This window comes from Cyanistes caeruleus, chromosome 33 (assembly GCF_971803275.1).
Source record: "Cyanistes caeruleus chromosome 33, bCyaCae1.hap1.1, whole genome shotgun sequence".
Taxonomy (NCBI): domain Eukaryota; kingdom Metazoa; phylum Chordata; class Aves; order Passeriformes; family Paridae; genus Cyanistes; species Cyanistes caeruleus.
The window spans coordinates 609,973-634,526 of NC_141734.1; the positions used below are offsets into that span (position 1 = coordinate 609,973).

At 47.2% G+C, this 24,554-nt stretch overlaps 3 protein-coding genes across 6 annotated transcripts in view; 1 reads left to right on the forward strand and 2 right to left on the reverse strand.

Annotated features, from left to right (window-relative positions):
- The window catches only part of PRMT5 (protein arginine methyltransferase 5), a 39,270-nt gene extending 33,342 nt beyond the window's left edge, over positions 1-5,928 (reverse strand). Inside the window, exons 1-2 of one of the 2 annotated variants that reach the window (XM_086870844.1) lie at positions 5,779-5,928; positions 2,853-2,971 (exon numbers count right to left, since the gene is read on the reverse strand). In XM_086870844.1, the coding sequence (XP_086726970.1) occupies positions 2,853-2,971; positions 5,779-5,885 (226 nt within the window). In that variant the 5' untranslated portion in view covers positions 5,886-5,928. The remainder of the gene's footprint in view (positions 1-2,852; positions 2,972-5,778) is intronic. The other variant, XM_086870845.1, reaches the window with a different exon arrangement.
- A 478-nt stretch (positions 5,929-6,406) lies between these two features.
- Positions 6,407-19,507, reverse strand: HAUS4 (HAUS augmin like complex subunit 4). Of its 3 annotated transcripts, none has more exons than XM_086870847.1 (9): positions 19,447-19,507; positions 18,307-18,390; positions 18,043-18,176; positions 14,851-14,955; positions 12,819-12,924; positions 9,990-10,667; positions 7,739-7,863; positions 7,569-7,637; positions 6,407-6,629 (listed from the first exon to the last, which is right to left on the reverse strand). In XM_086870847.1, the coding sequence occupies exons 5-9, from the start codon at positions 12,843-12,845 to the stop codon at positions 6,446-6,448; spliced, it is 1,083 nt and encodes a 360-aa protein (XP_086726973.1). In that variant the 5' UTR covers positions 12,846-12,924; positions 14,851-14,955; positions 18,043-18,176; positions 18,307-18,390; positions 19,447-19,507; the 3' UTR covers positions 6,407-6,445. The 3 variants fall into 3 exon arrangements, with proteins under 3 accessions (XP_086726973.1, XP_086726972.1, XP_086726974.1); XM_086870846.1 differs by having other exon boundaries at positions 12,819-12,905; positions 19,447-19,503; XM_086870848.1 differs by lacking the exon at positions 9,990-10,667 and having other exon boundaries at positions 12,819-12,905; positions 19,447-19,491.
- A 1,140-nt stretch (positions 19,508-20,647) lies between these two features.
- The window catches only part of MMP14 (matrix metallopeptidase 14), a 35,845-nt gene continuing 31,938 nt past the window's right edge, over positions 20,648-24,554 (forward strand). The window contains exon 1 of the mRNA XM_086870850.1: positions 20,648-20,931. Coding sequence (XP_086726976.1) covers positions 20,857-20,931 — 75 coding nt within the window. The 5' untranslated portion in view covers positions 20,648-20,856. The remainder of the gene's footprint in view (positions 20,932-24,554) is intronic.

The following is a 24,554-nucleotide window of genomic DNA, read 5'->3' on the forward strand; positions in this document are numbered from 1 at the left end:
ATCGACCCCAAATTCATCAAAATCGCCCAAATTTACCCCAAAAAACCCAAATTTTGACCCAAAATTCATCAAATTCACCCCAAAATTGACAAAAATCGCCCAAATTTACCCCAAAAACCCCAAAATTCACCAAAATCCCAAAAATTTCACCCAAAATTCACCAAAATCCACCCAAAATTCATCAAAATCGCCCAAATTTACCCCAAAAACCCCAAATTTTGACCCAAAATTCATCAAATTCAATCCAAAATTGACAAAAATCACCCAAATTTACCCCAAAATTCCCCAAAATCCCAAAAAATTCACCCAAAATTCGCCAAAATCCACCCAAAATTCACCAAAATCGACCCAAATTCATCAAAATCGCCCAAATTTACCCCAAAATCCCCAAAATTGAACTCAAAATTAACAAAAATCAGCAAATTCACCCCAAAATTCACCAAAATCCCACAAATTCACCCCAAAACTCAGAAAGTTTGACCCCAAATTCATCAAAATCGCCCAAATTTACCCCAAAATCCCCAAAATTCAACCCAAAATTAATGAAAATCACCAAATTCACCCCAAAATTGACAAAAATTGCCCGAATTTACCCCAAAAACCCCAAATTTAACCCAGAATTCATCAAATTCAACCCAAAATTGACAAAAAAAACCAAATTTACCCCAAAATTCCCCAAAATCCCAAAAATTTCACCCAAAATTCGCCAAATTCACCCCAAATTCATCAAAATCACCCCAAAATCCCCTCCCAGTCCAAACCAGTCCAAACCAGTATAAACCAGTATAAACCAGTATAAACCAGTACAAAGCAGTACAAACCAGTAACCCCAAATCCAAACTTTTCCCTATTTTTCCCCAATTTTTCCCCCATTTTTCCCATTTTTAACCCATTTTTCCCCATTTCTCCCCCTCCCAGTCCCTCCCAGTATAAACCAGTACAAACCAGTATAAACCAGCCCTATTTTCCCCATTTTTTCCCCAATTTTAACCCTTTTTTCCCTATTTTTTAACCTATTTTTCCCCCTTTTTCCCCCATTTTTTCCCTTTTTGTCCCCATTTTCCCCCTCCCAGTACAAACCAGTATAAACCAGTATAAACCAGTGACCCCAAACCCCATTTTCCCCCTTTTTTCCCCCATTTTTCCCATTTTTCACCCATTTTTCCCCATTTTTTCCCATTTTTAACCCTTTCTTCCCCGTTTTTACCCCATTTTTCCCCCTCCCAGTCCCTCCCAATATAAACCAGTATAACCCAGTATAAACCAGTACAAACCAGTAACCCCAACCCCCATTTCCCGCCATTTTTAACCCTTTCTTCCCCATTTTTTCCCATTTTTTCCCATTTTTCCCCCATTTTTCCCCCTCCCAGTCCCTTCCCAGTCCCCTCCCAGTCCCTTCCCAGTCCCCTCCCAGTATAAACCAGTATAACCCAGTAACCCCAAACCCCATTTCCCCCATTTTTCCCCCATTTTTCCCATTTTTAACCCTTTTTTCCCCAATTTTTTCCCCATTTTTCCCCCATTTTTCCCCCTCCCAGTCCCTCCCAGTATAAACCAGTACAAACCAGTATAAACCAGTAACCCCAACCCCATTTCCCGCCATTTTTAACCCTTTATTCCCCATTTTTAACCCTTTCTTTACCACTTTTTCCCCATTTTCCCCCTTTTTTCCCCCATTTTTTCCCATTTTTCCCATTTTTCCCCATTTCTCCCCCTCCCAGTCCCCTCCCAGTCCCTCCCAATCCAAACCAGTATAAACCAGTAACCCCAACCCCCATTTCCCGGCATTTTTAACCCTTTCTTCCCCATTTTTTTCCCCATTTTTTCCCATTTTTTCCCATTTTTCCCCCATTTTTCCCCCTCCCAGTCCCCTCCCAGTCCCTCCCAGTCCCTCCCAGTACAAACCAGTATAAACCAGTACAAACCAGTAACCCCAAATCCCCTTTTTCCCCCATTTCCCCCCATTTTCCCCCTTTTTTCCCCCATTTTTCCCATTTTTAACCCTTTTTTAACTATTTTTTCCCTTTTTTTCCCCATTTTTCACCCATTTTTCCCCATTTTTCCCCCTCCCAGTCCCTCCCAGTACAAACCAGTACAAACCAGTAACCCCAACCCCCATTTCCCGCCATTTTTAACCCTTTATTCCCCATTTTTAACCCTTTATTTACCATTTTTAACCCTTTATTTACCATTTTTTCCCCATTTTTTCCCCATTTTTCCCCCTCCCAGTCCCTCCCAGTCCCTCCCAGTCCAAACCAGTATAAACCAGTATAAACCAGTATAAACCAGTAACCCCAAACCCCATTTCCCCCATTTTTAACCCTTTCCTCCCCATTTTTAACTCTTTATTCCCCATTTTCCCCATTTTTTCCATTTTTTCCCATTTTTTCCCCATTTTTCCCCCTCCCAGTCCCTTCCCAGTTCCTCCCAGTCCAAACCAGTATAAACCAGTATAAACCAGTATAAACCAGTAACCCCAACCCCCATTTCCCGCCATTTTTAACCCTTTCCTCCCCATTTTTAACCCATTATTTACCATTTTTAACCCTTTCTTCCCCATTTTTTTCCCCATTTTTTCCCATTTTTCCCCATTTTTTCCCCATTTTTTCCCCTCCCAGTCCCTCCCAGTATAAACCAGTACAAACCAGTAACCCCAACCCCCATTTCTGCCATTTTTAACCCTTTATTCCCCATTTTTAACCCTTTATTTACCATTTTTAACCCTTTATTTACCATTTTTAACCCTTTCTTCCCCATTTTTTCCCCCATTTTTTCCCGTTTTTCCCCATTTTTCCCCCATTTTTCCCCCTCCCAGTATAAACCAGTATAAACCAGTATAAACCAGTCCAGACCTCGTCCTGCCAGCACCAGGTCCGAGCGGGTTTGGGGCCCGGGCCGGTCCCGCGCCGGAGCCGCCGAGAATTCCCGGCGGTGCCGAGGGTGGAACAGCGGGATGCACAGGAAATCGAACCTGGGGGACACCGGTTCGGACTGGTTTGGACTGGGAAGGACTGGTTTATACTGGGAGGGGCTGGGAGGGGGAGAAATGGGGGAAAAATGGGGAAAATCGGTGAAAAAAATGGGGAAAAATGGGAAAAAATGGGGAAGAAAGGGTTAAAAATGGTAAATAAAGGGTTAAAAATGGGAAAGAAAGGGTTAAAAATGGCGGAAATGGGGGCTGGGGTTACTGGTTTATACTGGTTTGGACTGGTTTATACTGGGATGGACTGGGAGGGAACTGGTTTGTACTGGGAGGGACTGGGAGGGGGAGAAATGGGGGAAAAATGGGGAAAATGGTGAAAAAATGGGGAAAAATGGGGGGAAAATGGGGAAAATAGGGGGAAAAATGGGGGAAATATGGGAAAGAAAGGGTTAAAAATGGCAGAAATGGGGGCTGGGGTTACTGGTTTGTACTGGTTTGTACTGGGAGGGACTGGGAGGGGGAGAAATGGGGGAAAAACGGTGAAAAAATGGGGAAAATGGTGAAAAAATGGGGAAAATAGGGGGAAAAATGGGAAAAATATGGGGAAAAATGGGGAGGAAAGGGTTAAAAATGGGGAAAAATGGCGGGAAATGAGGGTAGGGGTTACTGGTTTGTACTGGTTTGTACTGGGAGGGACTGGGAGGGGAAAAATGGGGAGAAACGGGGAAAAAATGGTTAAAATAGGTCAAAAAATGGGAAAAAATGGGATTAAATGGTAAATAAAGGGTTAAAAATGGGGAGGAAAGGGTTAAAAATGGCGGGAAATGGGGTCTGGGGTTACTGGTTTGTACTGGGAGGGACTGGGATCAAACTGGGAGGGGCTGGGAGGGGGAAAAATGGGGGAAAAACGGGTTAAAAATGGGGAAAAATGGGGGTTGGGGTTACTGGTTTGTACTGGTTTATACTGGGATGAACTGGGATTGAACTGGGAATGAACTGGGAGGGAACTGGGAAGGGAAATTTGGGAATTCTGAAGAAATTTTGGGGATCCTGAGGGGAATTTGGGATCCCTGAGAGGAATTTGGGGATCCTGAGGGGAATTTGGGGATCCCTGAGGGGAATTTGGGGATCCTGAGAGGAATTTGGGGATCCCTGAGGGAATTTGGGGTCCCTGAGTGGAAATTTGGGGATCCTGAGGGGAATTTGGGGATCCCTGAGGGGAATTTGGGGATCCTGAGGGAATTTGGGGATCCCTGAGGGGAATTTTGGGGATCCTGATGGGAATTTGGGGATCCCTGAGGGGAATTTGGGGATCCTGAGGGGAATTTGGGGATCCCTGAGGGGAATTTGGGATCCCTGAGGGGAATTTGGGGATCCTGAGGGAATTTGGGGATCCCTGAGGGGAATTTGGGGATCCCTGAGGGGAATTTTGGGGATCCTGAGGGGAATTTGGGGATCCCTGAGGGGAATTTGGGGATCCTGAGGGGAATTTGGGGATCCTGAGGGGGAATTTGGGGTCCCTGAGGGGAATTTGGGGATCCCTGAGGGGAATTTGGGAATCCCTGAGGGGAATTTGGGGATCCCAGAGGGGAATTTGGGGTCCCTGAGGGGAATTTTGGGATCCCTGAGGGGAATTTGGGGATCCCTGAGGGGAATTTGGGGATCCTGAGGGGAATTTTGGGGATCCTGAGGGGAATTTGGGGATCCCTGAGGGGAATTTGGGATCCCTGAGGGGAATTTGGGATCCCTGAAGGAGTTTGGGGATCCCTGAGGGGAATTTGGGGATCCTGAGGGGAATTTGGGATCCCTGAGGGGAATTTGGGGATCCCTGAGGGGAATTTTGGGGATCCTGAGGGAATTTGGGGATCCCTGAGGGGAATTTGGGGATCCTGATGGGAATTTGGGGATCCCTGAGGGGAATTTGGGGATCCTGAGGGAATTTGGGATCCCTGAGGGGAATTTGGGGATCCTGAGGGGAATTTGGGGATCCCTGAGGGGAATTTGGGGATCCTGAGGGGAATTTGGGGTCCCTGAGGGGAATTTGGGGATCCCTGAGGGGAATTTTGGGGATCCTGAGGGAATTTGGGGATCCCTGAGGGGAATTTGGGGATCCTGAGGGGAATTTGGGGATCCCTGAGGGGAATTTGGGGATCCTGAGGGAATTTGGGATCCCTGAGGGGAATTTGGGAATCCTGAGGGGAATTTGGGGATCCTGAGGGAATTTGGGGATCCCTGAGGGGAATTTGGGATCCCTGAGGGAATTTGGGGATCCCTGAGGGGAATTTGGGGATCCTGAGGGGAATTTGGGGATCCCTGAGGGGAATTTGGGAATCCTGAGGGGAATTTGGGGATCCTGAGGGAATTTGGGGATCCCTGAGGGGAATTTGGGGATCCCTGAGGGGAATTTGGGAATCCTGAGGGGAATTTGGGAATTCTGGAAGGAATCTGGGAATTCCTGAAGGGATTTGGGGGTTCCCGAGGGGAATTTTGGGGTCCCTGAGTGGAAATTTGGGGATCCTGAGGAGATTTGGGGATCCCTGAGGGGATTTAAGGGTTCCTGAGGGGAATCTGGGAATCCTGAGGGGAATCTGGGGATCCCTGAGGGGAATTTGGGAATCCCGGAAGGAATTCGGGAATCCCTGAGAGGAATTTTGGGAATCCCTGAGGGAATTTGGGATCCCAGAGAGGAATTTGGGAATCCCTGAGGGGAATTTGGGAATCCCTGAGGGAGCCCCGCGATTCCCGCCGGAGCTCCGATCCCTCCCCAGCGCCACGCGGGGGATCCCGGGGAGGATTTTCGGGGCCTTTCCCGAGGGTTTTTTTTTTTGGGGAACGTCGGGAATTCCCGCTCTCACCCCTGCCTGGCCACGGCTCCCAGCGCTCCCGCCACCTCCGGGACGCAGCTCAGGTCGCGGCCTGAGGAGACCCGAGCGGCGCCCGCCGCTCCCGGCCCCGCCGCCATCGCTGCTCCTCTGCTCCCGCCCCCTCCGTGAGGCGCCGGCCAATCCGCGCGGAGCCCGCCCTCCATTAAGCCAATGGGGAGCCGAGAAACAGCTGTCAATCAAACCGGAGGAGCCGCGAGCCAATGGGAGAGCGCGGAGAGGCGTCAATCACGGAAAGGGGAGCCAATGAGAGCGCGGGGGTGGCTGCCAATCAAAGCGGCGGCGGGAAGATTAAACCCACCCCCTCTCAGGAGCGAGAGCCAATAGGAGGGCGGGATCGGCTGTCAATCAACGCGGAGAGCGATGAGCACGCCCACCAGCGCCGCTGAGCCAATCACAGCGCTCAGCCGGCTGTCATTCACCCCCAGAGGGGCGTGGCCTGCCTCAGACCGCCAACCAATAGGAGCTCGCTGTCATTTACCCCCCCCAAGGCCCCGCCCACTTTTCCACCTGTCAATCATTTCCCAGCATTCCCAGGCGGATTTTGGCGGGAATTTCGGGAGCTGTCAATCATCCCATATAAGGAAAGAGGAGACGGAAGTGGGCGGTGCCGGCAATATTTTAATGAGCGGCGGTGACGTCACGGGGGCGGGGGGCGGAGCTGGCGCAGGGCCCAGCGCTTCCGGTCGCTTTCCCGCCGGATCCGCCCCAATTCCAGCGCCAGATCCCGGAATTCCGGGCCCAGCCCCCGCAGCGCCGCAAGCTCCGCCCCCAAGATGGCGGCCTGCGCCTCGGCCGCGCGGCGCCGCTCCGAGAGACCCGCCCTGCAAAAGGGGAGAGGGGGCGGGGTTATGCTAATGAGGGGTGGGGGTGGGGTCATGGCAATCAGGGGCGGGGTTATGCTAATGAGGTGCATTGCTGAGGTGGGGTTATCGCAATCAGGGGCGGGGTTATGCTAATGAGGTGGATGGGTGAGGCAGGGTTATGCTAATGAAGACTACTGATGGGGTGGGGTTATGGTAATTAGGGGTGGAGTTATGCTAATGAGGCAGGAGTGGGCGGGGCAGGGTTATGGTAATCAGTTGAGTGTTTATGCTAATGAGGCATTACTTATGCTAATTAGGGGCGTGGCTACAGTGATGAGACCGTGGCTATGCTAATGAGGGGGCGTGGCTATCACTCATGTTATGCTAATGAGGGCACAGCTATGGCGGTGGCGGTTCATTATGCTAATGAGGGGGTGTGGCTATGGCTGAGGGTGGGTTATGCTAATGATGGCATTATGCTAATGAGTCATGAATAGTGTGATGAGCTGTGATATGCTAATGAGTCGTGTGGCTATGCTAATGAGGGGGCATTCCCTCAGCGCTATGCTAATGAGAGGGGTGTGCTATCTCTATGCTAATGAGGATGGGCGTGCCCTCATCTCTATGCAAATGAGGATGGGCATGCCCTCTTTGCTATGCAAATGAGGATGGGCGTGCCCTCATCTCTATGCTAATGAGGGTGGGCGTGCCCTCTTTGCTATGCTAATGAGGATGGGCGTGCCCTCCTTGCTATGCTAATGAGGATGGGCACGCCCTCATCGCTATGCTAATGAGGGGGCTGCCATCGCTCTATGCTAATTAGAGGGGCATGCCCCCTCGCTATGCTAATGAGGGGGCCGCAATCGCTATATGCTAATTAGAGGGGCGTGCCCCCTCGCTCTGCTAATGAGTGGGCGTGTCCCCGCTATGCTAATGAGGGCGGGCGTGTCCTCTCACCTGATTCGCCGGTGCGCCTCGATGGTGGGGGCGGGGTAACTGTCCAATAGGATGCGCAGCTCCTCCAGCCTGATGAATATTAATGAGCGGGTTCGGTACGTAAACGCTACGTACGGTTGGGCATGTAGATATGTAGATTAGATGCAAATGAGGCCACGCCCCCTCCTGACCTGCTCTTGAGCAGCACGGCCCCGCCCTTGGCCAGCAGGTAAAGGCCACGCCCCCGGTCCAGGTGAGCCTGGAGGGAGCCCAGGGAGCTCAGGTGGGACAGGTGAGCCAGGGAGCGGCCCAGCACCTGGGGAGGAGACCAGAACAGACCAGTATGGACCAGTATGGACCAGTATAAACCAGTACGGACCAGTATGGACCAGTATAAACCAGTATGGACCAGTATGGACCAGTATGGACCAGTATGGACCAGTATGGACCAGTATGGACCGGTATGGACCAGAACAAACCAGAATAAACCAGTATAAACCAGTATGGACCAGTATGGACCAGTATGGACCAGTATGGACCAGTATGGACCAGAACAAACCAGAATAAACCAGTATAAACCAGTATGGACCAGTATGGACCAGTATAAACTGGTAACCCCAAATCCCCATTTTTAACCCTTTATTTTCCCCTTTTCACTGCCCCAAAATCCCCCAAAACCACCCCAAAATCCCCTCCCAGTACAAACCAGTACAAACCAGTCCAAACCAGTAACCCCAACCCCCATTTCCCCCCATTTTTAACCCTTTCTTCCCCATTTTTAACCCTTTATTTACCATTTTTTCACCGACTTTTCTCATTTTTCCCCCATTTTTTCCCGTTTTTCCCCCAATTTCCCCCTCCCAGCCCCTCCCAGTCCCTCCCAGTCCCTCCCAGTACAAACCAGTAACCCCAACCCCATTTCCTGCCATTTTTAACCCTTTATTCCCCATTTTTAACCCTTTATTTACCATTTTTAACCCTTTCTTCCCCATTTTCCCACCATTTTTTCCCATTTTTTCACCAATTTTCCCCATTTTTTCCCCGTTTTTTCCCGTTTTCCCCCGGTTTTCCCCCAATTTCCCCCTCACCAGTCCCTCCCAGTACAAACCAGTACAAACCAGTAACCCCAACCCCCATTTCCCCCCATTTTTAACCCTTTCTTTGCCATTTTCCCGCCGTTTTTTCCCATTTTTTCCCTGATTTTCCCCATTTTTTCCCCATTTTTTCACCGTTTTTTCCCGTTTTTCCCCCAATTTCACCTCCCAGTCCCTCCCAGTATAAACCAGTACAAACCAGTAACCCCAAACCCCATTTCCCGCCATTTTTAACCCTTTCCTCCCCATTTTTAACCCTTTCTTTCCCATTTTTAACCATTTTTTCCTGTTTTTTCCCCATTTTTTTCCCGTTTTCCCCCGTTTTTCCCCCAATTTCCCCCTCCCAGTCCAAACCAGTATAAACCAGTCCAAGCCAGTAACCCCAACCCCCATTTCCCCCCATTTTTAACCCTTTATTTACCATTTTTAACCCTTTATTTGCCATTTTCCCACCATTTTTTCCCATTTTTTCACCGATTTTCCCCATTTTTTCCCCATTTTTTCACCGTTTTTTCCCGTTTTTCCCCCATTTTTCCCCCTCCCAGTCCAAACCAGTACAAACCAGTACAAACCAGTAACCCCAAACCCCACTTCCCCCATTTTTAACCCTTTAGTCCCTGTTTTTAACCCTTTATTTACCATTTTTTCCCCATTTTTAACCCTTTCTTCCCCATTTTTTCACTGATTTTCCCCATTTTTTTCCCGTTTTCCCCCGTTTTTCCCCCAAATTTCCCCCTCCCAGCCCCTCCCAGTCCCTCCCAGTACAAACCAGTACAAACCAGTAACCCCAACCCCCATTTCCCCCATTTTTAACCCTTTCTTCCCCATTTTTAACCCTTTATTCCCCATTTTTAACCCTTTCTTCCCCATTTTTAACCCTTTATTCCCCATTTTTCCCCCATTTTTTCCCGTTTTCCCCCGTTTTTCCCCCAATTTCCCCCTCCCAGTCCCTCCCAGTACAAACCAGTATAAACCAGTAACCCCAGCCCCCATTTCCCGCCATTTTTAACCCTTTATTCCCCATTTTTAACCCTTTCTTTGCCATTTTTTCCCAGATTTTTCACAAATTTTCCCATTTTTTTCCCAAATTTCTCTGGTTTTCCCCCATTTTTCCCCTCCCAGTCCAAACCAGTCCAAACCAGTACAAACCAGTAACCCCAACCCCCATTTCCCCCCATTTTTAACCTTTTATTCCCCATTTTTAACCCTTTCTTCGCCATTTTTTCCCCCTTTTTTCCCCATTTTTTCACCGATTTTTTCCCATTTTTTTCCCGTTTCCCCCCGTTTTTCCCCCAAATTTCCCCCTCCCAGCCCCTCCCAGTATAAACCAGTATAAACCAGTCCAAACCTGGGGGTATTCCCAGCCCGTCCTCTCCAGCTTTTCCCGCAGCCGCCGCTGCCGGAGCCGCTCCCGCTCCAGGAGCCGCCCCAGATTGGGGAGAATTCCGGGGATTTCGGGAAAAATTCCAAGAATTTCGGGGTTTTCGGGAATTCCGGGGGAAATTCCGGGAATTTCGGGAATTTTGGGGGGAATTTGGGTGATTTCGGGTGGATTTTGGGTGATTTTGGGTGGAATTTGTTGAATTTTGGGCGGATTTTGGGTGATTTTGGGTGGATTTTGGTTGATTTCGGGTGGATTTTGGGTGATTTTGGGCGGATTTTGGGTGATTTTGGGCGGATTTTGGGTGATTTTGGGTGCATTTTGGGCGATTTTGGGTGGATTTTGTTGAATTTCGGGTGGATTTTGGTTGATTTTGGGCGGAATTTGGGTAATTTCAGGTCGATTTTGGGTGATTTTGGGCGGATTTTGGGTGATTTTGGGTGGATTTTGGGTGATTTTGGGTGGATTTTGGGTGATTTCAGGATGATTTTGGGTGATTTTGGGCGGATTTTGGGTGATTTTGGGGTTTTTTGGGGGGATTTTGGGGGTTTTGGGGGGTCCCAGCAGGAAATTCCGGAGCTCTTCCCGTTTTTCCCGCAGGCGCCGCTGGAGCTCCGGGAGGAGGCGGGGGAGGAGCCGGGGGGGCTGCGGGAAATGAGGGAAAAAACGGGGATTTTGGGAAAAAAAGGGAATTTTGGGGGAAATTTGGGGATTTTGGGAAAAATTTGGGGATTTTGGGGGAAAATTTGGGAATTTTGGGGGGATTTGGGGAAAATTTGGGGGAAATTTGGGGAAATTTGGGGATTTTGGGGGGAGATTTTGGGAATTTTGGGGGAATTTTGTGAAAAATTTGGGAATTTTGGGGGAAATTTGGGGATTTTGGGGGAAATTTGGGGATTTTGGGGGGATTTGGGGGGAAATTTGGGGATTTTGGGGAGAAATTCAGGGATTTTGGGGGGAAAGTTTGGGAATTTTGGGGAAAATTTGGGGATTTTTGGGGAAAATTTGGGGGAATTTTGGGGAAAATTTGGGGGAATTTTGGGGAAATTTGGGGAAATTTGGGGAAAATTTGGGGGAATTTTGGGGAAATTTGGGAATTCTGGGGGGATTATGGGCTGAATTTTGGGGTGAATTCAGGAGATTTTGGGGCGCATTTTGAGGTGAATTTTGGGTGCATTTTGGGGTGAATTCAGGGAATTTTGGGGTGAATTTTGGGGTGAATTCAGGGGATTTTGGGGTGAATTCAGGGGATTTTGGGGTGAATTTTGGGGTGAATTCAGGAGATTTTGGGGTGAATTTTGGGGTGAATTTTTTGGATTTTGGGGTGAATTTTGGGGCGCATTTTGGGGTGAATTCAGGAGATTTTGGGGCGCATTTTGGGGTGAATTTTGGGTGAATTTTGGGGTGAATTCAGGGGATTTTGGGGCGCATTTTGGGGTGAATTCAGGGGATTTTGGGGCGCATTTTGGGGTGAATTCAGGGGATTTTGGGGTGAATTTTGGGGTGAATTCAGGAGATTTTGGGGCGCATTTTGGGGTGAATTCAGGAGATTTTGGGGTGAATTTTGGGCTGAATTTTGGGGTGAATTCAGGGGATTTTGGGGTGAATTTTGGGGTGAATTTTTGGAAATTTTGGGGTGAATTTTGGGGTGAATTCAGGGGATTTTGGAGTGAATTTGGGATGAATTTTGGGGTGAATTCAGGGGATTTTGGGGCAAATTTTGGGGTGAATTCAGGGGATTTTGGGATGAATTTTGGGTGAATTTTGGGGTGAATTCAGGGGATTTTGGGGTGAATTTTGGGGTGAATTTTGGGGTGAATTCAGGGGATTTTGGGGTGAATTTTGGGGTGAATTCAGGGGATTTTGGGGTGAATTCAGGAGATTTTGGGGTGCATTTTGGGATGAATTTGGGGTGCATTTTGGGGTGAATTCAGGGGATTTTGGGGTAAATTTTGGGGTGAATTTTGGGGTGAATTTTGGGGTGAATTTGGGGCACATTTTGGGGTGAATTCGGGGGATTTTGGGATGAATTTGGGGTGAATTTTGGGGTGAATTCAGGAGATTTTGGGATGAATTTGGGGTGAATTTTGGGGTGAATTCAGGGGATTTCGGGGCACATTTTGGGGTGAATTCAGGAGATTTTGGGGCACATTTTGGGGTGAATTGGGGGGATTTTGGGGCACATTTTGGGGTGAATTCAGGGGATTTTGGGGTGAATTCAGGAGATTTTGGGTGAATTTTGGGCTGAATTTTGGGGTGAATCCAGGGGATTTTGGGCTGAATTTAGGGGTGAATTTTGGGGTGAGTTCAGGGGATTTTGGGGCGCATTTTGGGGTGAATTTTTTGGATTTTGGGGTGAATTTTGGGGTGCATTTTGGGGTGAATTCAGGGAATTTTGGGGTGCATTTTGGGGTGAATTCAGGGAATTTTGGGGTGAATTTTGGGGTGAATTCAGGGGATTTTGGGTGAATTTTGGGGTGAATTCGGGGGATTTTGGGGTGAATTTTGGGGTGAATTCGGGGGATTTTGGGGTGAATTTTGGGCTGAATTTTGGGGTGAATTCAGGGGATTTTGGGGCACATTTTGGGATGAATTGGGGGGATTTTGGGGTGAATTTTGGGGTGAATTCAGGGGATTTTGGGCTGAATTTGGGATGAATTTTGGGTGAATTCAGGGGTGAATTCAGGGGATTTTGGGGTGAATTTGGGGCACATTTTGGGGTGAATTCAGGGGACTTTGGGATGAATTTTGGGGCACATTTTGGGGTGAATTGGGGGGATTTCGGGGCTGTCTCACCTGAGGGGGGGGCAGCAGCCCGGCCATCTCGGGGGGGCCCCGGCGCACCTGGGCCCAGGTGAGCTCCTGCTCCACGGCCCGCAGCAGCTGGAAAACATTCCGGAACCTTCCGGGAATTCCGGGCACTTGGGGCAGTTCGGGGAGGGGATTTCCAGGGAAAACTGAGGGGGATCTTTGGGGAATTTTTGGGAATTTTTTTGGGAATTTTTGGGAATTTTTGGGGATTTTTTGGGATTTTTTTGGGAATTTTGAGGGATTTTTTTGGGAATTTTTGGGAATTTTTTGGGGATTTTTTGGGGAATTTTTGGGAATTTTTTTGGGATATTTGTAGAGGATTTTGGGGAATTTTTTGGGAATTTTTTTGGGATTTTTTGAGGGAATTTAGAGGGAATTTTTAGGGAATTTTTGAGGAAATTTTGGGAATTTTTGGGAATTTTTTGGGAATTTTTTGTGAATTTTTGAGAGAATTTTTAGAGGATTTTGGGGAATTTTTTGGGAATTTTTTGGGAATTTTTGGGAATTTTTGAGGGAATTTTGGGGGAATTTTTGGGAATTTTTGGGGGAATTTTTGGGAATTTTTGGGAATTTTTTGGGGAATTTTGGGGGAATTTTTGGGAATTTTTGAGGGAATTTTTAGAGGATTTTGGGGAATTTTTTAGGAATTTTTTAGGAATTTTTGGGGAATTTTTGGGAATTTTTTGGGGAATTTTTGGGAATTTTTGAGGGAATTTTGGGGGAATTTTTTGGGAATTTTTGAGAGAATTTTTAGAGGATTTTGGGGAATTTTTTGGGATTTTTTTGGGAATCTTTTGGGGAATTTTTGGGAATTTTTGAGGGAATTTTTAGAGGATTTTAGGGAATTTTTTGGGAATTTTTGGGGGATTTTTTGGGAATTTTTAAGGGAATTTTTGAGGGAATTTTTGGGTATTTTTGAGATAATTTTGTGGGGAATTTTTGGGAATTTTTGAGGGAATTTTTGAGGGAATTTTGAGAGAATTTTGAGGGAATTTTGGGGGAATTTTTGGGAATTTTTGAGGGAATTTTTAGAGGAATTTTTGGGAATTTGGGAGGAATTTTGGGGGGAATTTTGGGGAATTTTTGAGGGATTTTTTAAAGGATTTTGGGAGGATTTTTTGGGAATTTTTTGGGGAATTTTTTGGGAATTTTTGTGGGAATTTTTGAGGGAATTTTGAGGGAATTTTGGGAGGATTTTTTGGGGGATTTTGGGAGGATTTTTTAGGGAATTTTGGGGGGATTTTGGGGGGATTTTTGGGGGGATTTTTTAGGGATTTTGGGAGGATTTTTTAAGGATTTTGGGGGGATTTTGAGAGGATTTTTTGGGGGATTTTGGGAGGATTTTTTGGGGATTTTGAGGGAATTTTGGGAGGATTTTTTGGGGGATTTTTTAGGGAATTTTGGGGGGATTTTGGGGGATTTTTTGGGGGATTTTGGGGGGATTTTTTGGGGGATTTTGGGGGGATTTTGGGGGGATTTTGGGAGGATTTTTTGGGGGATCTGGGGGGATTTTTTGGGAACTTTTGAGGGAATTTTTGAGGGAATTTTGGGAGGCTTTTTAAGGATTTTGGGGGGATTTTTGGAGGATTTTTTAGGGATTTTGAGGGAATTTTGGGAGATTTTTTGGGGGATTTTGAGGGAATTTTGGGGGAATTTTTTGGGAACTTTTGGGGGGATTTTGGGGGGATTTTTTTGGGGATTTTGGGGGGATTTTTTGGGGGAATTTTGAGAGGATTTTTTAGGGGATTTTGGGAGGATTTTTTTGGGATTTTGAGGGAATTTTGGGAGGATTTTTTGGGAATTTTTGAGGGAATTTTGGGAGGATTTTTTGGGAATTTTTGAGGGAATTTTGGGGGGATTTTGGGAGGATTTTTTGGGGATTTTGAGGGAATTTTGGGAGGATTTTTTGGGGATTTTGGGGGGATTTTTTTGGGGATTTTGGGAGGATTTTTTTGGGGATTTTGAGGGAATTTTGGGAGGATTTTTTGGGGGATTTTTGGGGGATTTTGGGACTCACAGAAGGCTCCAAATCTCGGGGGTCCCGGATCAGCTCCCCCAAAATCCTCCAGAGCAGCTCCAGGCGCAGCCAAAGCGCCCGGGCCCGGCACAGGGACACCTCGGCCTGGGGGGACCCAAAAAACACAAAATTCACCCCAAAATCCGACCCAGGGACCCCAAAAACCCCAAAATCCAACCCAAAAACCCAAACCAGGGACCCCAAAAACCCCAAAAATCCAACCCAGGAACCCCAAAAACCCCAAAATCCAACCCAAAATCCAAACCAGGGACCCAAAAACCCCAAAAATCCCAAAATTCAGCCCAGAAACCCCAAAATCCAACCCAAAAACCCCAAAATCCAAACCAGGGACCCAAAAACCCAGAAATCCAACCCAGAAATCCCCAAAAACCCCAAAATCCAACCCAAAAACCCCAAAATCCAACCCAGGGAACCCAAAAGCCCCAAAATCCAACCCCAAAACCCCAAAAATCCAATCCAGGGACCCAAAAACCCCAAAAATCCCAAAATTCACCCCAAAAACCCCAAAATCCAACCCAAAAACTCCAAACATCACCCCAAAACCACCAAAATCCGACCCAGGAACCCAAAAACCCCAAAAATCCAACCCAAAAAAACCCAAAATTCACCCCAAAACCACCAAAATCCAACCCAGGGACCCCAAAAACCCCAAAAATCCCAAAATTCACCCTAAAAACCCCAAAAACCAAACCAAAAACCCCAAAATTCACCCCAAAACCACCAAAATCCAACCCAGGGAACCCAAAAACCCCAAAAATCCCAAAATTCACCCCAGAAACCCCGAAAATCCAAACCAGGAACGCCAAAAACCCCAAAATCCAACCCAAAAACCCCAAAATTCACCCCAAAACCACCAAAATCCAACCCAGGGACCCCAAAAACCCCAAAAATCCAAACCAGGAACCCCAACAACCCCAAAATCCAACCCAAAAAACCCCAAAAATCACCCCAAAACCACCAAAATCTGACCCAGGAACCCAAAAACCCCAAAAATGACCAAAAAAAACCCCAAAACCCCCAAAATCCAACCCAAAAACCCCAAAATCCAACCCAGGGACCCCAAAATCCAACCCAAAATCCAACCCAGGGACCCCAAAAACCCCAAAAATCCAACCCAGGGACCCCAAAAACCCCAAAATCCAACCCAAAAACCCCAAAAATCCAAACCAGGAACCCAAAAACCCCAAAATCCAACCCAAAAACCCCAAAATCCAACCCAAAAACCCCAAAATCCAACCCAGGGACCCCAAAAACCCCAAAAATCCAAACCAGGGACCCCAAAAACCCCAAAATCCAACCCAAAAAACCCCAAAATCCAACCCAAAATCCAACCCAGGAACCCAAAATCCCCAAAAATCCAAACCAGGAACCCCAAAAACCCCAAAATCCAACCCAAAAAACCCCAAAAATCACCCCAAAACCACCAAAATCTGACCCAGGAACCCAAAAACCCCAAAAATGACCAAAAAAAAACCCCAAAACCCCCAAAATCCAACCCAAAAACCCCAAAATCCAACCCAGGGACCCCAAAACCCCCAAAATCCAACCCAAAATCCAACCCAGGGACCCCAAAAACCCCAAAAATCCAACCCAGGGACCCCAAAAACCCCAAAATCCAACCCAAAAACTCCAAAAATCAACCCAAAAACCCCAAAAATCCAAAAATCCAAACCAGGGACCCAAAAACCCCAAAATCCAACCCAAAAACTCCAAAAATCAACCCAAAAACCCCAAAAATCCAACCCAGGGACCCCAAAAAACCCAGAAATCCAAACCAGGGACCCCAAAGACCCCAAAAACCCCAAAATTCACCCCAAAAACCCCGAAAATCCAAACCAGGAACCCCCAAAACCCCAAAAATCCAAAGCAGGAACCCAAAAACCCCAAAAATCCCAAAATTCACCCCAGAAACCCCAAAAATCCAACCCAGGAACCCCAAAAACCCCAAAAATCCAACCCAGGAGCCCCAAAAACCCCAAAATTCACCCCAAAAACCCCAAAAATCCAACTCAGGGACCCCAAAATTCACCCCAAACCCCAAAATCCAACCCAAAATCCCCAAAATCCCCAAAATCCAACCCAAAAAACCCAAAATCTTGGAAATTTAAAGGAATTTTGGGCTGAAATTTGGGGAAAAAAGGGAAATTTGAGAGGAATTTTGGAAGAATTTGGGGAAAAATTGGGAATTTTGGGGTAAAATCCAAGAAAATTGGGAATTTTGGGGTAAAATCCAGGAAAATTGGGAATTTTTGGGGTAAAATCCAGGAAAATTGGGAATTTTGGGGTAAAATCCAGGAAAATTGGGAATTTTGGGGTAAAATCCAGGAAAATTGGGAATTTTGGGGGTAAAATTTGGGAAAATTGGGAATTTTGGGGTAAAATCCTGGAAAATTGGGAATTTTGGGGTAAAATCCTGGAAAATTGGGAATTTTGGGGTAAAATCCTGGAAAATTGGGAATTTTGGGGGTAAAATCCAGGAAAATTGGGAATTTTGGGGTAAAATCCTGGAAAATTGGGAATTTTTGGGGTAAAATCCGGGAAAATTGGGAATTTTGGGGGTAAAATTCAGGAAAATTGGGGATTTTGGGGGTAAAATCCGGGAAAATTGGGAATTTTGGGGTAAAATCCGGGAAAATTGGGAATTTTGGGGTAAAATCCAGGAAAATTGGGAATTTTGGGGGTAAAATCCAGGAAAATTGGGAATTTTGGGGGGAAATTCCGGGAAAATTGGGAATTTTGGGGGTAAAATCCAGGAAAATTGGGAATTTTGGGGTAAAATCCGGGAAAATTGGGAATTTTGGGGTAAAATCCGGGAAAATTGGGAATTTTGGGGGTAAAATTTGGGAAAACTGGGAGTTTTGGGGGTAAAATCTGGGAAAATTGGGAATTTTGGGGGTAAAACTGGGAAAATTGGGGATTTTGGGGGTAAAATCCATGAAAATTTGGAACATTTTGGGGAATTTTGGAATAATTTGGGCCTAAAACCCCTGAAAAAAGTGAATTTTTTGGGGAAAAAACCCCAAAAATCCCGAGTTAAAAATCAGGGGGAAAAAAAAAAATTAAAATTTTTAAAAAATGGGAATTTTTGTAGAATTCCTCACCCGGGTCTGGTCCCAAAATTCCCAAAATTCCCAGATTTTTTTTTTTTTTTGGGGAATTTTCTTCCCTCACCTGGCGCAGCTCCTTCTGTAGCGGGGGGCTCAGCCCATCCCCCCCCAGCAGCCCCCCCAAATCCCGGAGCAGCCGGGCCAGCCCCGGGTTGGCTCCCAGCTCCTGGGGGGTGGCGGAATTTGGGGCTTCTTCCTCTGTTTTAATTAACAAAAAAACCAAAAATATTAATTAATTAAAATTTTGGGGGTTTTAAAGGTTTTTTTTTAATTTTTTTAGGGGTTTTTTTGGTGTTTATTTTAATTTTTTGGGGTTTTTTTTTCTTACCTGGAGGCAGAGGGAGGTTCAAGGGAAGCCCCAGAGACATCGGGGGAATTTTTTGGGGACACCCCAAAAAAAATAAAAGGGTACCTGGGGAGGTCAAAATTTTATTGAGGAACCCCGAAATTAAATCGGGGAACCCCAAAATTAAATCGGGGAACCCCAAAATTAAATCAAGGAAGACCAAAATTAAATCAAGGAAGACCAAAATTAAATCAAGGAAGGACAAAATTAAATCAGGGATGGACAAAATTAAACCAGGGAAACCCAAATCCCCACCAGGACCCCCCAAAAATCCCTCAGGACTCCCTAAAATCTCCTCAGGACCCCTCAAATCCCCCTCAGGGACCCCAAATCCTCCTCATGACCCCCAAAAACCCCACAGGACCCCCCCAAAACTCCACAGGGACCTCAAAATCTCCACCAGGACCCCCTAAGTCCCTCAGGACCCCCCCGAATTCCCCTCAAGGATCTCCCCAAACCCCCTCAAGACCCCCCAAAACCCCACAGGGATCCCCCAAAATCCCTCAGGACCCCCTAAGTCCCTCAGGACCCCCCCGAATTCCCCTCAAGGATCTCCCCAAACCCCCTCAGGGCCCCCAAAAACCCCACAGGGACTCCAAAATCCCCACCGGGACCCCCCAATCCCCCTCAAGGACCCCCCTAAAACCCCTCAGAACCCCAAAATCCCAACCAGGACCCCCCAAATCCCCCTCAATGACCCCCCTAAAACCCCTCAGAACCCCAAAATCCCCACCAGGACTCCCCAAATCCCCCTCAAGGACCCCCCTAAAACCCCTCAGAACCCCAAAATCCCCACCGGGACCCCCCAAATCCCCCTCAATGACCCCCCTAAAACCCCTCAGAACCCCAAAATCCCCACCGGGACCCCCCCAAATCCCCCTCAAGGACCCCCCTAAAACCCCTCAGAACCCCTAAAACCCCTCAGGCACCGCGGAGCCCCCCCCCACCTCCCGGCCCTCCCTCAGAACCGCCCCCCGAGCCCCCCTAAACCCGTGGATTTCCCCCCAAAAAACCCGCCCAAAAAAAGCGCCCAAAAATCCGCCAGAAGCTCTCGGGAGCCTTTTCCGGCTCTTTTCCAGCATTCCCGGCCCCGTTTTCCCCATTTTTTCCCCCAAAATTCACCCGCGCCCCCCCGGGAGCCGCTTTCCCCCTCACGGCTTTCCCGCCGCGCCCGGCCACGCCCCCCCGCCGCGCCAGCCAATGGCAGCACGGGGCGGGAAAAGGACTGACCAATGGGAGCGCTGGGCGGGAAAACGCGGCTGCCAATCATAGCGCGAAGAGGTGGGGACAACGCGGTGAGTGACAGCGGAAATAACCAATGGAATGGCGGGAACGGGATAAGGCGACCAATGGGAAGTGAGTGGGCGGGACAAAGTATGCCCAGTTCCTCCCAGGGCCGCGTCCCGACCCCTAAAGGCTCCCAGTACAAACCAGTACGGAGAAGCGGCGACTTGGACGGGACTGGGAGGGAGTTTGGGTCTCACTGGGATGAACTGGGATGAACTGGGATGAACTGGGACGAACTGGGAAGGGGCGGAGCCTTCTAGCCGCGGGTGGGCACCATCGGGAGCGGCCTTAAAGCGGCAACGGCGCCTCTTAAAGGGGCAACGCCTTCTTAAAGGGGCAACAGCCTCTTAAAGGGGCAACGGCCTCTTAAAGGGGCAACGCCTTCTTAAAGGGGCAACGGCTTCTTAAAGGGGCAACGGCCCCTTAAAACGGCAACGTCCCCTTAAAACGGCAACGGCGCCTTAAAAGGGCAACGAGGCCCCTCCCCTTTAAGCCCCGCCCAACTTCTGGGTTCAATTAGCGTGGCCACGCCCCCTCCCGGTCTTTAATTAGCGCCACAAACGAATTCCCAAAAATACCCCGGGAGGGCCCCTCCCCCCCTCCCCCGACCATTTCCTTCCCGGGGAATCCCAAAAGTTTGGGGTTTTTTTTCCCGCCATTTCCCCCCAAAAAAATGAACAAATCTCCCCTCCCCCGCTCCTCAAAATAGCGGGAAAAATAATTCCCAACGTTTTGGCGGGACACCCGTTAAAAATTCCCTAAATTTTGGCTTTTTTCCCGCTTTTTTGGGGGGGGGGGTGGATGGATGACGTCACCGGCGGGTGACTCCGCTGAGTCAGCTGATCCGAGGGAAAAACGGGGGTGGGGGGAGGGGCTGACCACATCCTGCCCCTCCCCCCAGCCTCCCAGACCATCCCAAAAAAATCCTCCAAACCTCAAAAAAAAATAATAAAAAAAAAAATTGGGTTATAATAAATAAAGTCATTAATTAAAGGGGGTTTCCCGCCTTTTTTCCGGGGTCCTCCCGCCCGCCAGGGGGCGCCAACACCCGCGGCCTCCCCTCAGCGGATCCGCCTCAGGAAAAAAACCCCAAAAAACCCCGAAAAAAACCCAAAAATTCCCGTTTTTTTTTAACTTTTTCCACTCCCCCTCAAGCCCCTCCTCTCCCCCCGCCTCTTCCCGAGGTTTTTTTTTGGTTTTTTTTTTGGGAATTGTTATTTTTCCAAGCCCGAAGGATCCCCGGAGATGCTCCCGGCGCTGTTGATTTTTTGGGGGGTCCTGACCCCACCCTGCGCCCCCCAGCCTCGATTCTCGCCCGAGGTGAGACCCCCCCGACCCCTCCCCGAATTTGGGGACCCCTCCCAAAAGATTCGGCGTGGTCGAAAACCCCAGAAAAAGCGAAAATTCGGGGTTTTTAACCCAAAAAATGCGGGGTTTCCGGGGGGTTTAACCCCCAAAAATGGCGGATTTTCAAGGGGTTTAACGCTAAAAAAAAACAAATTTCGGGGGTTTTGACCCAAAAAAAGCGGGATTTCGGGGGGTTTATTCCAGAAAAAGTGTAAATTCGGGGGGTTTAAGTATAAAAAACCAAAAATTCGGGGGTTTTAACCCCAAAAAAACCCCGAAATTCCGGGGTTTTAACCCAAAAAAAGCGGAATTTCGGGGGGTTTAAACCCAAAAAACCCCGAATTTCGGGCGTTTTAACCCAAAAAAACCCGAAATTCGGGGGTTTTAACCCCAAAAAACCCCAAAATTCGGGCGTTTTAACCCAAAAAAACCCGAAATTCGGGGATTTTAACCCAAAAAATCCCGGGATTCCAGCGGTTTATCCCCCAAAAAAAGTGGAATTTTGGAGGTTTTAACCCAAAAAACCCCCAAATTTCGGGGGTTTTAAACCCAAAAAACCCAAATCTCGGAGGTTTTAACCCAAAAAATCCCCAAATTCCAGCGGTTTATCCCCAAAAAAAGCGGAATTTTTGCGGTTTTAACCCAAAAAAAGCGGAATTTTTGCGGTTTTAACCCAAATAAAGCGGAATTTCTGTGGTTTTAACCCAAAAAAAGCGGAATTTCTGCGGTTTTAACCCAAAAAAAGCGGGATTTTTGCGGTTTTAACCCAAAAAAAGCGGAATTTCGGGTTCTTTTATCCCAAAAATCCCCAAAATTCTGGCGGTTTTTAACCCAAAAATCCCCAAATTTCGGGTTTTTAACCCAAAAATCCCCAAATTTCGGGTTTTTAACCCAAAAATCCCCAAATTTTACCTCAGGTTTGGGGCAGAAAACTCCAAATTTTGGGTTGAAATCTTCAAATTTTGGCTCAAAACCCCTGAATTTTGGCTCCAAATCCCCAAATTCTGACCCGGAACCCCCAAAATTGCTCAGAAATCCCCAAATTTTGGGTTGAAATCTCCAAATTTTGGCTCAAAACCCCCAAATTTCCACGCGGGACCCCCCAAAATCCCCAAATTTTGGGTTGAAATTCCCAAATTTTTGCCCAAAACCCCCAAATTTGGGCTGAAATCTTCAAATTTTGACCCCAAACCTCCAAATTTTGACCCAAAATCCCCAAATTTTGGCTCAAAATCCCCAAATTTCCACCCGGCACTCCCCAAAATGTCCAAATTTTGGGCTGAAATCCCCAAATTTTGACTCAAAACCCCAAAATTTTGGCTCAAAACCCCCAAATTTTAACTCAAAATCCCCAAATTTTGACTCAAAACCCCCAAATTTTGACCCAAAACCCCCAAATTTCGACCCAAAATCCCCAAATTTTGACCCAAAATTCCCAAATTTTGACCCAAAACCCCCAAATTTTGACCCAAAATCCCCAAATTTCCACTCAGGACCCCCCAAAATGCCCAAATTTTGGGCTGAAATCCCCAAATTTTGGGCTGAAACCCCCAAAAATCCCCAAATTTTGAGTCAAAATCCCCAATTTTCGACCCAAAACCCCCAAATTTTGACCCAAAACCCCCAAATTTTAACTCAAAATCCCCAAATTTCGACCCAAAACCCCCAAATTTTGACCCAAAACCCCCAAATTTTGACCCAAAATCCCCAAATTTCCACTCAGGACCCCCCAAAATCCCCAAATTTTGGCTTCAAACCCCAAAATTTTGGCTCAAAACCCCCAAATTTTAACTCAAAATCCCCAAATTTTGGCTCAAAATCCCCAAATTTCCACCCAGGATCCCCCAAAATCCCCAATTTTCGACACAAAACCCCCAAATTTTGACCCAAAACCCCCAAATTTTGGGCTGAAATCCTCCAATTTTGGCTCAAAACCCCCAAATTTTCCCTCGGAACCCCCAAAAATCCCCAAATTTTGACCCAAAATCCCCAAATTTCCACTCAAAATCCCCAAATTTCCACCCGGGACCCCCCCAAATCCCCAAATTTTGGGCTGAAATCCCCAAATTTTGGGCTGAAACCCCCAAAAATCCCCAAATTTTGGCTCAAAACCCCCAAAAATCCCCAAATTTTGAGTCAAAATCCCCAAATTTTGACCCAAAACCCCCAATTTTTGACCCAAAACCCCCAAATTTTGACCCAAAATCCCCAAATTTTCCCTCGGAACCCCCCAAAATCCCCAAATTTTGGGCTGAAATCCCCAAATTTTGGGCTGAAACCCCCAAAAATCCCCAAATTTTGAGTCAAAATCCCCAATTTTCGACCCAAAACCCCCAAATTTTGACCCAAAACCCCCAAATTTTAACTCAAAATCCCCAAATTTCGATCCAAAACCCCCAAATTTTGACCCAAAACCCCCAAATTTTGACCCAAAATCCCCAAATTTCCACTCAGGACCCCCCAAAATCCCCAAATTTTGGCTTCAAACCCCAAAATTTTGGCTCAAAACCCCCAAATTTTAACTCAAAATCCCCAAATTTTGGCTCAAAATCCCCAAATTTCCACCCAGGATCCCCCAAAATCCCCAATTTTCGACACAAAACCCCCAAATTTTGACCCAAAATCCCCAAATTTTGGGTTGAAATCCTCCAATTTTGGCTCAAAACCCCCAAATTTTCCCTCGGAACCCCCAAAAATCCCCAAATTTTGGGCTGAAATCCCCAAAATTTGACTCAAAACCCCAAAATTTTGACCCAAAACCCCCAAATTTCGACCCCAAACCCCCAAATTTCCACCCAGGACCCCCCAAAATCCCCAATTTTCGACACAAAACCCCCAAATTTTGACCCAAAATCCCCAAATTTTGGGCTGAAATCCTCCAATTTTGGCTCAAAACCCCCAAATTTTCCCTCGGAACCCCCAAAAATCCCCAAATTTTGACCCAAAATCCCCAAATTTCCACTCAAAATCCCCAAATTTCCACCCGGGACCCCCCCAAATCCCCAAATTTTGGGCTGAAATCCCCAAATTTTGGGCTGAAACCCCCAAAAATCCCCAAATTTTGGCTCAAAACCCCCAAATTTCGACCCAAAATCCCCAAATTTTGACCCAAAATCCCCAAATTTTGACCCAAAACCCCCTAATTTTGACCCAAAATCCCCAAATTTCCACTCAGGACCCCCCAAAATCCCCAAATTTCGACCCAAAATCCCCAAATTTTGACCCAAAACCCCCAAATTTTGACCCAAAACCCCCAAATTTCGCCTCCAAACCCCCAAATTTCGACCCAAAACCCCCAAATTTTGGCTCAAAACCCCCAAATTTTGACCCAAAATCCCCAAATTTCCACCCAAAATCCCCGATCCCAAAAAACTTTTCCGGGATTTCCCCTCCCCCCCCGCCACGTCTCCCTCCCGCCCCTCCCCCACCCTTTTTATTTTAATTTTCCCTTTTTTCCTCTTTTTTTCCTCATTTTTTTTGGAGTTTTTTTTTAAAAAACTTTTCGGGAATTTCCGCTTTTTTTCCCCCAAAAAAAATTCCCAAAAAAAAAACCCCGGGGTGGGGGAGGGGCGAGACGTGGCCGTTCCTTCCCCTCC

Coding starts and splice junctions, on each gene's coding strand:
- HAUS4 (XM_086870846.1), bottom strand. CDS start 18,346: ATGTCTCTGGGGCTTCCCTTGAACCTCCCTCTGCCTCCAG. Junction 14,956..18,042: donor TACAGAAGGAGCTGCGCCAG/GTGAGGGAAGAA, acceptor GGGTCCCCCCAG/GCCGAGGTGTCCCTGTGCCG. Junction 6,630..7,568: donor GAGGCGCACCGGCGAATCAG/GTGAGAGGACAC, acceptor CCCCTTTTGCAG/GGCGGGTCTCTCGGAGCGGC.